The sequence below is a fragment of the Bubalus kerabau genome, chromosome X, assembly GCF_029407905.1.
Source record: "Bubalus kerabau isolate K-KA32 ecotype Philippines breed swamp buffalo chromosome X, PCC_UOA_SB_1v2, whole genome shotgun sequence".
In the NCBI taxonomy this organism is placed as follows: domain Eukaryota; kingdom Metazoa; phylum Chordata; class Mammalia; order Artiodactyla; family Bovidae; genus Bubalus; species Bubalus kerabau.
In genome coordinates, this window is record NC_073647.1 from 128136100 (window position 1) to 128153138 (window position 17039).

The 17039-nt window shown below is 35.8% G+C and overlaps 1 protein-coding gene across 5 annotated transcripts in view; it reads left to right on the forward strand.

Annotated features, from left to right (window-relative positions):
• DMD (dystrophin) overlaps positions 1-17039 on the forward strand; it is a 2389494-nt gene that overhangs the window by 1481763 nt on the left and 890692 nt on the right. For all 5 annotated transcript variants that reach the window (XM_055564496.1, XM_055564495.1, XM_055564498.1 and 2 more), the window contains one exon: positions 9316-9491. In XM_055564496.1, coding sequence (XP_055420471.1) covers positions 9316-9491 — 176 coding nt within the window. The remainder of the gene's footprint in view (positions 1-9315; positions 9492-17039) is intronic.

Genomic DNA, 17039 nt, shown 5'->3' on the forward strand with positions numbered 1-17039 from the left:
CCCCACTCCAGTACTCTTGCCTGGAAAATCCCATGGATGGAGGAGCCTGGTGGGCTGCAGTCCATGGGGTCACTAAGAGTTGGGCAAGACTCAGCGACTTCGCTTTCACTTTTCACTTTCCTGCATTGGAGAAGGCAATGGCAACCCACTCCAGTGTTCTTGCCTGGAGAATCTCAGGGACGGGGGAGCCTGGTGGGCAGCCGTCTATGGGGTCGCACAGAGTCGGACAGGACTGAAGCGACTTTGCAGCAGCAGCAGCAAGCAGTCATTTAGAGATTATGCCACAGTTTAAAGCACATAGAATTCCTTTGAGTACAGAAAAGGAGTTTTAGGAACAAGTTTAATTCCTGATCTCTTAGAAAGCCACATGAATATATTTTAAATCATCTTTGTCCAGTGATTTTTAGCAATGGGTGGGTAAAAGATAGGGTATGTAGATACAACCAGTTTAATCAGAGTGATACTTTCTGTATTTTATTTTTTTTTTTTGAAATGGAGAATTGTGCTGCCTCTCAACTTTCTACCTTATACACATCATGAGATTGATCTGTTTTGCAGCAGATGAAAAGAAAATGTTGCAGTGTAGAAACAGAGCAAGGGCTAGTCATGACATTACTCCTCTCGGTTTCCTATGTAAGCAATTGTCAAGCAAATATTCAGAGAGTCCCAAAATATATTTGGGTCATGAATGCTACCTTTGAGGTTACCCATAATGTGTTCAATGAAAATGAAAAATCCAACTACATTCAGAGCCAAGTCCACATCACAAAATTTAGACTTAGCTCTGCCAATTATAATCTCAGTTATATTTTCATTCCTAATTTTTCTTCTGGGGCTCAGTCCAGTATCTCCAGCTGCCCAGTTGACATATTTTCCTTCATTCACTTCTCCACTGAATGGCTAGATCCTATCTATTGAGCTTCCAAATCTTGTTTGGTTTCGTTAACTTTTCTCTGTTTGTACCACTGACTCTCTGATCCATGCAACTATTTTTCTTCACCTTAACTACAGTGATAACACCTACTAGGTAGGCTTCTATTTCTATTCTAGAAATTTTCCAATCAGTCTGTTCTACTGTAGCCAATGAAGAATAACACTTAACAAAAGTCCTGGCCAGTAGGAGTTGCTGAATGAATAGTTGTTTAGTCAATGAATAACTCAATGAAAATATTTGATAAACATGGCAAGTACTAATAAGAACTTCAACTTCAGAGCCAATGCAGTTAGACAATGAGATTAAATGAGAATCAAATGTTTCCAGCCCTGAATCAATTCCATTTACACATTATTTTGCCTTTAAAAAACGATGTTGTTGCTTTTTCTATATTCTTACTTCATCTTTTCTACCCACCAAATGGTGTTTGAATAAATATTTGTGTAGCTCCAAATTGATAAGACCTCTGGAAAGAAGAATAAGGAATATAAAAATGATCTGTGTCTCCTTTCAAATATTCTATCTTAAGAGCCAGTTTTTTGGTTGTGTGTAATATATTCTACAATGAAATAGCCCATATGTTTTTTAAACTATCCTAGTAATCACGTGGAAAGAATTTTATGCCTGGAGTCATATGTTCTGTTACCAGGACCACTTAATGAGAGCAAGCATGGTCGGAGACAAGAGCCTCCTTTTGATCAGAGAAAGGTCAATTTGTTTTCTTTACAAATCTAAGTAAACAGAGAGAAAAACAGCTCTTAAATGTTCCCAGGTAGTTCTCCTGAACTTCTAATGAATGATTTAGAAGCCAAGAAGGATTGAATAAATCTGCAAACCTAGAGAGGCCTAGCATTGATCATCACAAAGTAAAACCTATTAACTTTGCAAACTTGTGTGCATTATAGTAACAATTTTCTTTAAAAAGCAAGGGCCACTAATTCAAATGTCTTCAGAGGGCAGTAGAATGCATGTATACTCCACCTAAAGGCATTCAAATTATAAAAGTCCTAATACTAAAACATGTCTGAGGACAGATTTTACTTGCAGGCTTCAGTTTCAGATACCCAAAGGCAGAGACTTAACATACATACAGTTTATTCCTTTGGAATCTGCTTGAAATTGAGAAATACATGTCTGGGGGTTCCATCTCCCTGCCCCCCAGGGCATTATGTCTTAGGAAAGAAATAAAAAGAAAAAATAAACAGCCTGAGGTAATCTCATAAAGCATGTGGTACTTAAAGTAATTTATGATGAATTCATTTGGTATCCACATTAATAGCAGTGATAATAATGAATGTATGTATCTGATGTGGATGAGATAAATACCTCCAAAGGAAATTTCATTGTAATTTGATATTAGGTAAATGTCCCATTAAAATAAATCACTACTGTACATAATTTTCCTTTAATTCATTGGCAGGGTGTTTGCTTTGGAAAAGGCACAGTCTAATTCTAGTTTCAGGAGAAATTCTCATTATTCTTTTATAGCAACCATTATCAGGAACAGATGGGGAATTGCACCAACAAACGCGTCTACTATTACACCACACAGGAAAGAGTACTAGATGAAATCTAATCAGACCCCCTCCTGCCTCCATTTCCTGTAACAAACTAACAAAAACATACTTGTAGTTTTAGTGTTATTATTAGTGGCACACAATAAATCAGGGCTCCCCAACCCCCATGCCATGGAACCCTACCAGTCAGGCCTGTTAGGAACTGCACTGCATAGCAGGAGGGAGTGGCTAGGGAGCCAATGAAGTTTCATCTGTATTTACAGCTTTTCCTCACCGCCTGAACCATCCCCCACCTCACCCCAGTCCCTGGTGCCCAAAAGTTTGGGGACCACTGAGATAAATGTTTTGTTGTTGTTGTTTAGCCACTAAGTCCCATCCGACTCTTTTGCCACCCATGGACTGTAGCCCACCAGGCTCCTCTGTCTAGAGGATTTCCCAGGCAAGAATACTGGGTTGCCGTTTCCTTCTCCCACACAGGAATTGAACCTGTGTCTCCTGCATTGGCAGGTGGGTTCTTTACCACTGAGCCACCAGGGAAGCCCCAATAAATGTTTACTGAAATGCAAAACCGATGAGACCAGGGGAAATACCAGGCTTACAAGGTGCATTTTATTTTTGATTGATTGTCTGCAAAGGCTGCTCCTCTCTGATTTAGTTGGCAAGTCACAAATAAAAGGTCTGTAGGTCCTTAACTAAAAGTAGAATCTGAGGTACACTTCAAATGTGGAAACATTTTATGGTTCAAAGAAGAAAAAACTCCTTCAGTACAACTTAATCCTCAGCTGTAAAGTCTAATACAGACATGAGTGCTACCAATGAATGACACTAACTGGAAATATTTTATGACTACCTATGCAGAGGGGAGGCCCTGAGTTCTCTCTGGGCTCTTAAAGGGCCCCAAAGAAGAGGGAATGTTTAAGCTGAGTATTACAGACAGGTTATGAGTTTGATCTGCAAAACTTAGGACAGTCAAGGAAGTAGGAAGCCTTTCAGTTTTTACTGGGAGTTGGGGTTAAGGTTGGAAGTGAGGAGCAGCTATAGAGAATGCTGCAGAGGCAGATGAGAGAAGAGGCTGTACAGGCACTTCACACTTTGCCTGGTAGGCTGGTATTTGGACTTTATCTTGCAGTAAATATGTAGGCATCATTCTTGATCTCCTCATTCTGGGCTCCAGACCTTGATTCTTGCCTCCTGCATCTTTTTTACTGAAAAATTACCATTTTTCACTTTTTTTCAATCCTTTTTTGTGTACTTCTTTCTCCCTCACTCTTGTCTCACTCTTGAATTTCTCCCATTTTTGCCATCTTTCAATTCTTGTCACTCTCCTCATGAGATGCACTTACAGGGTCATCAGGTCTTCCATGAGAATAGAATCATCTAGCCCATGAATGGGCTAGATTGATTGTGTCCTGTTGCTAAGCCTGCTATTTTGCTTTAGTCTTTGTATTGCTTCCTTACAAAAATTATTTATCATCAAATAATAATGTCAAAAGATACTTTCTGAGCATGTTAAAACCTCTGAAGACAGTTGTGACTACATAGTGTAAGAATTAACATGAGAGGCAAATGTGTCCAGTTTATCTCTGAGTAAAGGGCCAGAAATAATTTTTCAGACTCTGAGTTGAATTCTAGGGACTGACAAAGAGGAACAGTAGCAATGAGCTTAAGACAGACAGAGTAAAGCAGAAGGTAAAAGGGGATGAAATTGCACCATAAATTTCCATCTGGCAGTTTCACAAGTCTCTAAAGTATCCATATCATTGCATGTTTTCTCTTGACCAGTGAGCAAACTGAGGCAACAATTAATCTGTCTCAAAATAAAACCTTAGCAGAACCACCAGTAAATCACAAGATTAGATTTTTGATATATCCACTTATTCAGCAAAAGTTTGTTTTTCTCTCCTGTTTCCCTCAATCTTTACCTTTTCTCCCAGTCACTTTTTGTCTCTTCTGTTTTCCTATTCTGCCTAGTTTGTGATATTTTGCCAGTTCTTTATCTCCTACGTAGCTTATCCAATTTGTCATTGTACAATTCCCTGTAACTGCTTCTTAGCTTCTTCTTTTTCTTCATCTGTCACATTTTATTTTCTGTTGATTTTGTTTTCATGCAGTTTTGGAAGGTTTTGCACATATGCTTTTTTAAATTTATGCAGTCTTTTCATATAAGATGGACTAGTTTCTTTGTCTCATCTTTCCCTTCTATAAAAACGTAGCTGTTCTTCCTTGCCTGTAATTCTTCTCTTCCCTCAATTTGACCAGACTTGGAGGATTGAGATATATGTATCACTTTCTATAATTTAGGAAATTTTCTCTATTCAAAAGGCATACAAAAGTAAATAATAATGCTGTAACTCTAAAACATGCCCCTCCTGTGCCACTGCCTGCTCCACATGTTTATTGCCTAACCTTTCTCTAATAATGTATCTGCTTTGTACACCTTTGTCCCCTTATACCCAGAGATTCTGCTGCAGCTGGTTTACTGTGAAATTCTGGGCTTTTATATTTTGAAAAACCTCCCTAGGGGAGTCTGATAAGGAGTCATTATTAAGAATGATGCTTTAATATTAGAATCAAAACACAATAAGCTTTCTAAGGGATGATGAGTAATCCAATCAATTTAATTACGATTTTTTTCTATCCCAAACTCAGACTAGATGTTAATTGCTAGAGAAATAGGTAAGGATGCCTAGGACAACAGAACATGAATGTGGTATCAGAGCTTAGAAATTTCAGCGGTAGTGAATAATTTAGCACTTAAAAAAATTTAGAAGTTATAGAATGAAAATTAATTTGTTTTGCACTAAGTGAATAAAGTTGATTGAGGTTTTCCATTTAATTGTGTAAATCAAGTCATGTCTTCAGGCTGAGCAGCTAACTGTGAAACAACATGTACAAGTTTTAACTTCCTGTTTTGGTCCATTATTTTGCTTTCTTAGGCTTTATTATTGAAAATTCTCCTCAGATCGATCATACACTGTAAATACTTCTCCTGATTACAAAATCTCTTCACACAAATGAAATAGACTATTTAATGAGCTCTCTTTCACAAAATAAAAAAAAAAATCTGAAAGCCCTGATTTGGGACTCTACATAAAATGAGATTTAGATCTAACAGTTTTAAGTTATTGCTTCATTCTTAGCTACTCAGTTCTATCACCTATCTGGGAAATGAAAATAATAAAACCCATGTTGATTCTACAGTTGGATTGTAAAAGTCACTGTAGCCATCAGCCATGAAGTGGAAGAACTGAGATCAAAAATAGAAAGCAAGACGCCTGAGATAAAAATTGTGAAGTTTCATTAGTTTATAGCATTATAAACCAGCAATAAGAATTCTTTGATTCGTTAACAAAGGTTCAGAAGGCATTTACTCTATCATCTTATTACTCAATGTGTTATTCCCACACTAGTGATAGACGCTTGTTAGAAGCTGAAAATTCGGGGCCCTCCTTAGACCTACTGGATTAGAATCAACAGTTTAGCAAGATCTCTAGGAGATGTGCATATTGAAGTTTGAGATGAACTGCTATAGCACACATCTTACAGGTATTCCATGCATTATTTAAAATTAATTTATTTATTTTAATTGGAGGCTAATTACATTACAATATTGTAGTGATTTTTGCCATACATTGACATGAATCAGCCATGGGTGTACATGTGTTCCCCATCCTGAAACCCCTCCCACCTCCCTCCCCATCCCATCCCTCAGGGTCATCCCAGTGCACCAGCCCTGAGAACCCTGTCTCATGCATCGAACCTGGACTGGCAATCTATTTCACATATGGTAATATACATGTTTCAATGCTATTCTCTCAATCTTCCCACCCTTGCCTTCTCCCACAGAGTCCAAAAGTCTGTTCTTTACATCTGTGTCTCTTTTGCGGTCTCACATATAGGGTCATCATTACCATCTTCCTAAATTCCATATGCATACATTAATATACTGTATTGATGTTTTTCCTTCTGACTTACTTCACTCTGTATAATAGGCTCCAGTTTCATCCACCTCATTAGAACTGATTCAAATGTATTCTTTTTAATAGCTGTGTAATATTCCATTGTGTATATTTACCACAGCTTTCTTATCCATTCATCTGCTGATAGACATGTAGGTTGCTTCCATGTCCTATGTAAACAGTGCTGCAATGAATATTGGGATACATGTATCTCTTTCACTTCTGGTTTCCTCGGTGTGTATGCCCAGCAGTAGGATTGCTGGGTCATATGGCAATTCTGTTTCCAGTTTTTTAAGGAATTTCCACACTGTTCTCCATAGTGGCTGTACTAGTTTGAATTTTTAAAAAGTATCTCTAACAGCCGTGGGTATTGGACACCATTGGAGGTACAAATTAGAGTCATCATCTTTCTCCTGTAACTGCCTCCCTGACTCTGGTGTTCTAGGCAAAGATTTCCCCATTTCAGTAGTCATTCATGATTGCTGGATCCAGCTAGTTCCCTAACCTTCTTAATTGTGCCTTAACAGTTCATGTTACTTCTCACCTTTCTGTTCTACTGCATTGTCTAAACTCTAGGTTTAGCCCCAATACCCACCTTGCAGACTCCTGTCCTGGCTGTTTTACCAGTGTCCCTGCTTTAACATTAGCCTAAACTTTGCCCCAGAACCACCTCCGAACACAGCTCTAGCTCCCACACCCCTGTCCTTCAGTCATTTTCTGTTGCTCTCCACTGAATTGCAAAGTCTTTAATAAAAAGCAGAGTCCTGTCTGCCCAAGCCCACTATTAATCCAGGGCTACACCTCTCCGTAGACTTCCACTCTCATACAGTGACACAGAGCCCAAGTGTGTACTTGAGATCAGATCACAGAAATTCCACACCATAGGCTAGCCTTCTGCTATCCTCTTGTGGCTCTGACCAAACATGTCCCTAAGGCCTACCCATTCTTTCAATTCCAAATTACCCACCATGGTCTCTCCTTTTCATCCTTCCACTGAGGTCATTGCTCTTCTAATCTGTCATTTATAATTACTTATCTAATCTGTCTGATCACCTTGCTTACTGTCTTACTGAATATAATATAGCAAATTATCCTTCACACTTATGTCTAATCTTCTCAGCTAGATTTTATACTGCCTAAAACCTAGAAAATTGTATGCATGTCTTGGAATCTCTAGGAGATCCAATGATAAGTATTAATACTAATGATACCATGATAATTATGAGCACTCCTCTTCATCCACTTTCTGTATTCATAGATTCATGCATTCATTCAACAGATACTTACTGAAATCTCTCATGAACCAGATGTGGTAGTAAGTGTCAGGAATAAGACTGAATAGGACACCATCTCTGACTTCAAGGAATTTATGGTATAATCTGAATATAGACACAATTTGTTATGAATGGGGCTACCTGTTACTAAGCAGTGACTGTCATATGCAACACTGATCAGAACAGATGTTCAGAGTGGCATATAAATAATGGAGCAAAATCAACTAGTTGCAAGGAAGTATCATGTGTTTGTTAGAGCACATCTCATGCTCACTTAAGAGAGTATGATCAGGAAAGCTTATGACTAGTTCAGTGACTGTGCATAGTTTTATAATCATTGTGAGGTACTATGTTCCTAGAATAATGGCCTGTTCCCATTTTTGTGGATTTAATGAGTCTTTTAACTGCTGAAGACATACTATCCAAAATTCTAGTATTTAAAATAATAATACATGAAAGCAGTAGAAAACAAAAATCCAACAAGTTTATCCGTAATGAGAATCTAAAGGAGATTTGACCCAGTCTTAGAAAACAGGCATTGATTCATTCATTTGGCAGGCATGTGTTGGAGTTTGCATGTACTTGGTTTGGGGCAGGAGAATATAAGAATATTAAGTTAACTAGAATCATATGTTCAGGAAAGTGTTCTGAACACTGACTGTCTCATCTATACATAAAGATTTGTGAGTCCTTTAGACTGAAATATGGCAGATATCTCAAATTCTCATATTATTTCATTTTGTAAACATCAGATTTAGTTATGGGTTACTGTAATTGCCTTACAAATTCTATATTACCTTATTTTTTAAAAAATGCTAGAGTGCTATTTTTATTTCATGGCAAAAGGCATTTTAATACATACTTTGTTGTAATAGTCTTTTTTAATAAAGCAATTTTTCTGAAACTCTTTAAATTTCATTCAGGATAAAAAGTAGAAGATGCTTAAGCTTGACACCGTCAATGACTCATAAAAATGTTCCAGTGGCTATAGATTATTTTTAAATTTATCTCTGTACCTTAGGGATTTCTTGATAGGCTGTCCCTGAAAGCAATTAATTCTAATTTTTATGAGGTTTTATAATGCAAAATACATGGATGGAAACATTCTGAAATAAATTTACTTCTTATATAGTCATGAATGTTTGTTTAAATATCTCTAGAGGTTTTTAAAAAAAATACTCTGGCTAAACTGTGCTTCTTCTTTTTCACCTCTCACATAGACAGTCTCGAAGAAATCTAAATAGTTTCTTCATGTTTAAATTTTACAACACTTCATAGACTATTAAACATGGAACATCCTTGTGGGGACAAGAAATCGAATTTGCTCTTGAGAAGGTTTCCAACTAATTGATTTGTAGGACATTATAACATCCTCCAGCTGACAAGCTTTACAAATATAAAACCTGGAGCTGAACTGAGAGGGCGCTTTTTTCCTGACACATAAAAGGTGTCTTTCTGTCTTGTCTCCTTTGGATATGGGCATGTCAGTTTCATAGAGAAACTTTCACATGGAGCTTTTTTATTTCTTTCTCCCCCAGTAGGACTGCATGGGGTAGCACATTGTTTAATCTTTTCTCAAATAAAAGGACACGGGGCTTCATCTTTGTCTTTGCCTTTTTGGTATCTCACAGGAACTCCAGGATGGCATCGGGCAGCGGCAAAGTGTTGTCAGAGTATTGAATGCAACTGGGGAAGAAATAATTCAGCAGTCCTCAAAAATAGATGCCAGTATTCTACAAGAAAAATTGGGAAGCCTGAATCTGCGGTGGCAGGAGGTCTGCAAACAGCTGGCCGAGAGAAAAAAGAGGTAGGGTGACAGATTAAAATAGGAATGCTAAAATTTTAGCGGAGCTGTTTAAGCTGCCCTTAAAAGAAAAATAAAAGATTTTGTGAAAGATTCGAACCAGGGTGAAAAGCACTAACATTAAGGATTCCATCAACACTTAATAGCAATAATGAACTTGCTCTTTCTTTTCCTTGAATAATATAATATGTAACTGTTGCTAGTTAAATAGGCAGTGCTTTTTGATTATTTTAAGCTTTGAAGTTTGTGTTAAAAATCACACATGATTGTTTAAATATGAATGTCTTCAGTATATTCCAATTTTCACAAGCTGCATCTCAGTTATTTTTTTTTTTAACGAAGATGAGAAAAGGATGTTATAAATGACTATTTTGTAGGAAAAGTTGCTATTTGGCTAGATTGTTTAACAGCTACAAATATGACTTACGATGCTGAAAAGCATGATAGTCATATTTACCTTTTAGTTCCACTACATTTCTTAGCACATTCTTGAAGAAGGACTTGGGCTGAAATGTTCAAATCTACAGGGGAAAACAAAACCTTAGAGACGTTATTGTTGAATTCAATCATCATTTAACTTTCCCTTGAAATGTATTGAAAGCACAAAAAGCCAAGTGTGTGCTGCTGCAGTTGGAAAACATACATATTTTTATAAACAGGGTTTTGTATTATGCTACCGGTTGTTGCTAATGTTTCCTATTTCATAAAGGAGGACTTGCCCTTTATTTACCAAATGAGACTATTGTCATGAACAGTGAAAACTCAGTTCTATTGCCAAGCTCTTTCTTCCTACCTATCATCTACATAATAGGTGGATTTTAATATTCAGAAATCTAGAATAACTCACTGATGAGCATCTTTGGTGAGGATGTATTAGAAAGGTTTTGGAATTGCATCCATTGTCTTTGCCCACCTCTTCTGGCCACCTTTGCTCCTTTTGCATTATTCAGAAAGTGGATACAATTCATACTGCTGTACAAAATGAACATATTAGTTGACCTACACACGCATGTGCATGCACACACACACACATACACAGACAAATCTTACTAAAGTTAAATAATAGCATCATCTAAAAACATTTTCATTTTAAATTTTAGTTTAGAAAATACTGGAGTACCTATACATATGAGTGAGTGAGTATTGCTTGCTCAGTTATGTCAAACTCTTTGCCACCCCATAGATTGTAACCCACTAGGCTCTTCTGTCCATGGGATTATCCAGGCAAGAATACTAGAGTGAGTTGCCATTTCCTTTTCCAGCGAATATATACATAGACATAGACATAAAATAAAGACCCATGCTTTGTAGTTATATTTCTTCCTTGGGAAAGTCATACACTTTTTTTTCCCCAAGTTGAAATCCTTCTATTAAATACACAAATATTCCATTATTTAAACAGCTGATATATTTACACTATTGGCAGGTTTAAACCTGTATAACATCATTTCTGCACTAGACCCAATCTAGTCTAAAATAAGACGTTAAGAAATGGGAAAATTAAGGAAAATTGAATAACATGCTATAAAAATATATCTTCATAAAATGGATTAAATTGACTGGAGGATTATTTTTTCATTATTGTATATAAAATGTTGTTTCTCAGTTTGAAGTATTTCACTCATATAATATTTGAGTAAAGCCTTTTAAAAATATTTTCTGTAACTTCTTACCTGAGTTTTCAAATTTTTATTATTGGTCATTGACTTCTAAATGCAAATTAGAACTTACAAATGTTGATAGGATAATATACCTGTTTCACTAAATAAGTCTAAAATTTAAGGTCCTTCTAAGCTTATAAGAAATTGATGTACACTGACTGTGTTGTGAAATATTACACACATTGTAGGTTAATTACAACTAGTAGAGATTTGGCTGTAATTGGTTAGGAAAAAATTCTCCCATTTAAACGTTCTGAACTACATTAAACATTGTACTTTTGTTCCTTAAAAAGTCAAGATCAGCTTCCTTGAGGTTTTATTTTTCCTCTAAACTCAGCTTTTAAAGTTGTCTACTTCATGCTACATTTTAAAAATAGATGTTAGCATATTTAAATTTCCACTGAGATCAGTTTTGTGGCAAACTCAGGATTTTTGTATCATTTAAATTTTATGAAATATAAAAGAGTAATAAAATGTAAGTGCCATTTCTACAAATACACTTGCAGCTATTGCTAAGCACCTAGTACAAATAAAGTAAAACTAAATAAAATAATATTTTATAAAGAACATGTTAACATAACAATCATGGGAGGACTTGTAATCATGAAACTATTATTAATCAGTGGTGTGCTTTCAGTGTAACCCAAGCAGAAGTTACAAAGAAATAGATTATTGCACAGGTGAAAAATAAGATGACTGTTCCAGTTGACAACAGTATTCTTAGTTTACAGGCAGGATTTAAATACAGCTATTGAAATGTCTAATGTTTCTTAGCCCGTGTAACCAATGAAAGAAAGTGTATAATTTAAGTGATTAAAGTCTACAAAAACTATGTGAAGCTTTATAGCTACATAACTTTAGACATTTCTCTTTGAAAATGTAAGATATCAGAAATATGAGAAGAAAATTCTCAGAAATTTCAAATAGCAGCAGACACCCATTAAAGTTAGTCTGTGATGGAAGTAAATGAAGTATAAAATATAGCCAATTAGCTGTTCAATTTAATATAGAAAATTCACTGTTGCCTTGATTATGTAGTAGAGGAACTGAATAACATCTATAGTTTTAAGGCTGATAATAATGAATTTAATGATGACTTAGCCATCAAAATGGTCTTTGTAAATGAAGAAGATATAAACAAAAACCTATTGACCATAAAGGGAAGTCATAGGTTAAAACAAAGCAATACTGTGTATGAAGACTCTTAAGCCTTGGTTCACTGATAGAAGTCAAGGGGTGCCATGAACTTGAATGGGAGGAAATACCTCTTTGTTTTCACTAACTTCTTAACTGACGTTGAATAGCCCCTTGCATTTGAATATAGACAATAAACCAGAGCAATGCTAGCAGTATCTGAAATCACAGATGTTTCCATATCTCATTAGAATTGTCACATGTATCTCAAAATATGGTTCATGCTTATCACTACTTCAAAACCGTAGTAGGTATTAAATCTACCACAGTATCTTATTAATGTGTTAATAATAAGCAAACAGGCATTACTGTGTCACAAATGTGTTTCTAATAGTCTTAAAACTGTACTTCAATATAATTGACTTCCTTTGGAGTCCTGTGTATTTTATATAATGAATTTAAAAACATTATTCTGGAAGTCCCAGATTTCACCAGATTGCCAAAAGAGTTCATAGCACTGAAAAAAAAAAAAAGACCCCACTATTTCTAATCAGTTGTTCATTTATCTGCCCAGACCTCATTATCATATAATATAGTTTTACTCCTTTTGATGGTACAGTCACTGTCCTCAAACATTCCTTTATCCTGGAATATTCCAGGAGATATACCAGTCAAGGGAATGTGGGTAGGCAGGCCTTCAGGCAATGGATTGCTGACACCAGAAAAAATTGTATTTTACTTAGAATACTGTTAATTGATAAAAAATTGAATGAAAGAGGGAAGCAATGTAGTGGGAGGCAGAATCCCTAAATTAAGAAATCTCTGAATCATTCATTGCCCATAGCAATACAAAATGATCTGTCCTTTTTTCTTTTGACAAGTATGATATTACTTCCTCCATTTCACAGACAGGACAATTATTGTACTAACATATATTGAGGAATAACAATTTTAATTTAAATGTTACTTAATTAAAAATGGGGCTTGAAATTTTTCTTTTTGAATATCATTTATAGTGAAAAATTTTAAGCATGTAGAAAAGTTGAAGTAAAGTAGCAAAATGAATGCCCATACACCCTCCTCTCTTCCTCCTATATTTCTAGATTCAGCAATTAACATTTCACCATATATGTTCTTTCTCTCTGTTTGTCTCTATCTCCCCCATATCTGCCTTCCTGTAATACAGGAAATAATATGCAGACACAAATTTTTGTTGTCTTTACATTTGCATATAAATTATAAACACTCCTATACTCAACCACTGAATATTTCAGCATGCATCTCCTTGGAATAATACTTGCCACATATAACCATGCTTGTTTACCATGCTTGAGAAAATTTAAAATAACACTAAATTATTATTTAGTGTCCTGTCCATGCATCTTTTTGAATTAGAGTTTTCTCCAGATATATGCCCCAGAGTGGGATTGCAGGATCATATGGCAAATCTATGTTTAGGTTTTTTAAGGACCCTCCATACCTCATTGTGGACTTCCCTGGTGGCTCAGACGGTAAAGCATCTGTCTACAATGCAGGAGACCCAGGTTTGATCCCTGGGTTGGGAAGATCCCCTGGAAAAGGAAATGGCAATCCACTCCAGTACTATTGCCTGGAAAATCCCATGGACAGAGGAGCCTGGTAGGCTACAGTCTATGGGGTCGCAAAGAGTCAGACACAACTGAGGGACTTCACTTTCACCTTTCACTTTCATACCTCATTGTAGTTCTGATTTGCATTTCTCTAATAATTAGTGATGCTGTGTATCTTTTCGTGTGCCTCCTGACCATCTGTATGTCTTCTTTGGAGAAATGTCTATTTAGGCCTGCTGCCTATTTTTTTTACTGTTGTCGTTGTTGTTATCTTTTTTTTTTTTTTTTAATTGAGCTGCACAAGCTATTTGTATATTTTGGAGATTGATCAGTCACATTGTTTGCAAATGTATTCTCCCATTCTATGGCTTGTCTTTTTGTGTTATGATTGCCTTTGCTATGCAAAAACTTTTAAGTTTAATTAGGTCCCATTTGTTTATTTTTGTTTTCATTTTTGTTCTTCTAGGAGGTTGGTCCAAAAAGATATTGCTGGGATTTACGTCAAAGAGTTTTCTGCTCATGTTTTTCTCTAGAAGTTTTATAGTATCTAGTCTTATATTTAGGTTTTTAATCCATTTTGAGTTTATTTTTGTATATGGTGTAAAAGAATATTCTAATTGCTTTATTTTTTAATATGTAGCTGTCCAGTTTTCCCAGCACCACTTGTTGAAGAGAATGCCTTTGCCTCATTTTATCATGGCTTAATTGAGCATATGTGTGTGGATTAATTTCTGGGCTTTCTATCATGTTCCATTAGTCTACATGTCTGTTTTTGTGTCAATACCATACTGTTTTGATAACTGTAGGTTTCTAGTATAGTCTGAAGTCAGGGAGCCTGATTCCTCCAGCTCCTTTTTTTCCCCCCTCAAGATTGCTTTAGTTATTCAAGGTCTCTTGTGTCTCCATGCTGCTGCTGCTAAGTCGCTTCAGTCATGTCCGACTCTGTGCGACCCCATAGATGGAAGCCCACCAGGCTCCCCCGTCCCTGGGATTCTCCAGGCAAGAACAATGGAGTGGGTTGTGTCTCCATACAAATATTAAAAATTGTTGTTCCAGTTCTATGAAAAATTCCACTGATAATTTGATAGGGATTGCATTGAATCTGTATATTGTTTTGAGTAGAATGGTTATTTTAACAGTATTGATTCTTCCTGTCTAAGAACACACAGTCTATACTGCCATCTATTTTCATTGTCTTAGTTTCTTTTGTCAGAGTCTTTTAGTTTTTAGAGTACAGGTCTTTTGCCTCCTTATATAGGTATTCCTAGATATTTTATTCTTTCTATACAATGGTAAATTGGATTGTTTCCTTAATTTCCTTTCTAACATTTTATTGTTAGGTTATAGAAATGCAATAGATTTCTGTATATTAATTTTGTATTCAGCAACTACCAAATTCATTGATGAGCTCTAGAAGTTTTCTAGTACTTCTATAGGATTTTCTTTGTATAGCAGTGTGTCATCTGCAAACAGAGTTTTGCCACTTATTTTCCAATTTGAATTGAATTTACCTTCTATTCTCTGTATTTCTTATAAACTGGAAGTTGAGTTTAGGTGAAATTTAAAAAGATACAAGTCAAATGTTTTTGTCAAGAGTACTTCATATAGGATGCTATGTAATTTGTAGCACATCAGGACATGTGTAATATGAAGTATTTCCTACTCCATCCGCTGCTAAGTTCGATCACTTGGTTAAGATGGCAACCATTAGATATTGAATTAGAAAGTAATATATTTTTATCTGAAATTACTAAATCATCTAATGGCTTTCCTACCCATTGATGTAATCCATGGATTCCCAAATCCAGTTGTTACAATGGGGATACAAAATTATTATTTTCCTAATTCTGACTTGATTCTGCAAGCTGGTTTCTTCTATTAAAAAAATAAAACATTTCCTTTTTTTCTCTCTTTGTTCACAATATGGATTTATGGATTCTTATTTATTCAATATGCTGTAATGAATTACTTATCATCATTCCTGTTGTTGCTCGCCTTGACCAAATTTAACCAGTGGGAGTTCATTCAAGCTTTCTCCTTAAATGTCCCAGGCTCACCTTGTATTTTCCCTGCCCAGGGTATGGTATCAACAATTCTCCAAGGGTCTCTGATAGGCTGGAGAATGTTACATAGAAACCAAGACCTGGGCAGTAACGCCTTCTCAAAGGAATTCTGGCGCCTTTATGGCAAGCAGTACTAGGGGAAAAATTGTTTTCATGTTACTTTTGCAAGGATGCAGACATCTCTATCAACAGAATACATCAAAATCCAAAGAAAGGCTAAGCATATTAAAAATCCCTTACTGTGTTAGATTCATGTAAAAACAGTAACTTCGTACTCATTTCAGTGTCTTTACTGCTGAATTTTTGAACAAAAGTTTACCTGTATATAATCTATGCTAGTTTGCCAAGGAAATTAATGGCATAAATAAGCTAATGGGAGACATTCCTAAATGTACTTAAGGGAAGAAATTGTTTTTTAAAGACCTTAGCTCATTGTTTGCATGCAAATGGATGCTGTTAATTAGAAATGAGCCTTATCTAATTCATTAAAGTAGGCCTAGTAGGACCTCTTCTTGCAAACCTCCATTGGCAATTCATATTACTCCATTCACCCTTTTTTAAAACAACTGTTTTAAGTCTTCCTTAATTTTGGCTTCTCCCTAATTCAGATGCCCCTAACAAAATAGTCTTCATATAACACTTCATTTTCTACAAAATGAAAACCAAAATTTTACTAAAATTCACAAGTCTCTTCACAGGGTATGCCATATTTTAAATGTAGTCAATGTAGGCATGTAAACCAGTGCTAAAATGCTTCTCACACATTCACCCTTGGTCCCAAGGATTTCTCCACCCCCAACTCTAGTCTATTTGCTCTATCCTTTAACTTCCTGGTTTCCTATCATCCGTTTTAATTCTGACTCTTCATCCAGCCCAGAGTCAGTGCTCACAAGCTGAATCTAGCTTAGAATGTAAGTGGTGTGTTTACATAGGCACTGTCACAAAATAATTGCCAATGTTTAAAAATTCAGAGTCTTCATATCTTAAAAAAAAAAAGAATATCACTTTTTGAAAACTTATATCTGACTACTATGTATTCATTCTCACATTTCTCTCAAGGCACAATCAGCTGCAACTAAGTGACAGATGTTTCAGACTTTTGCT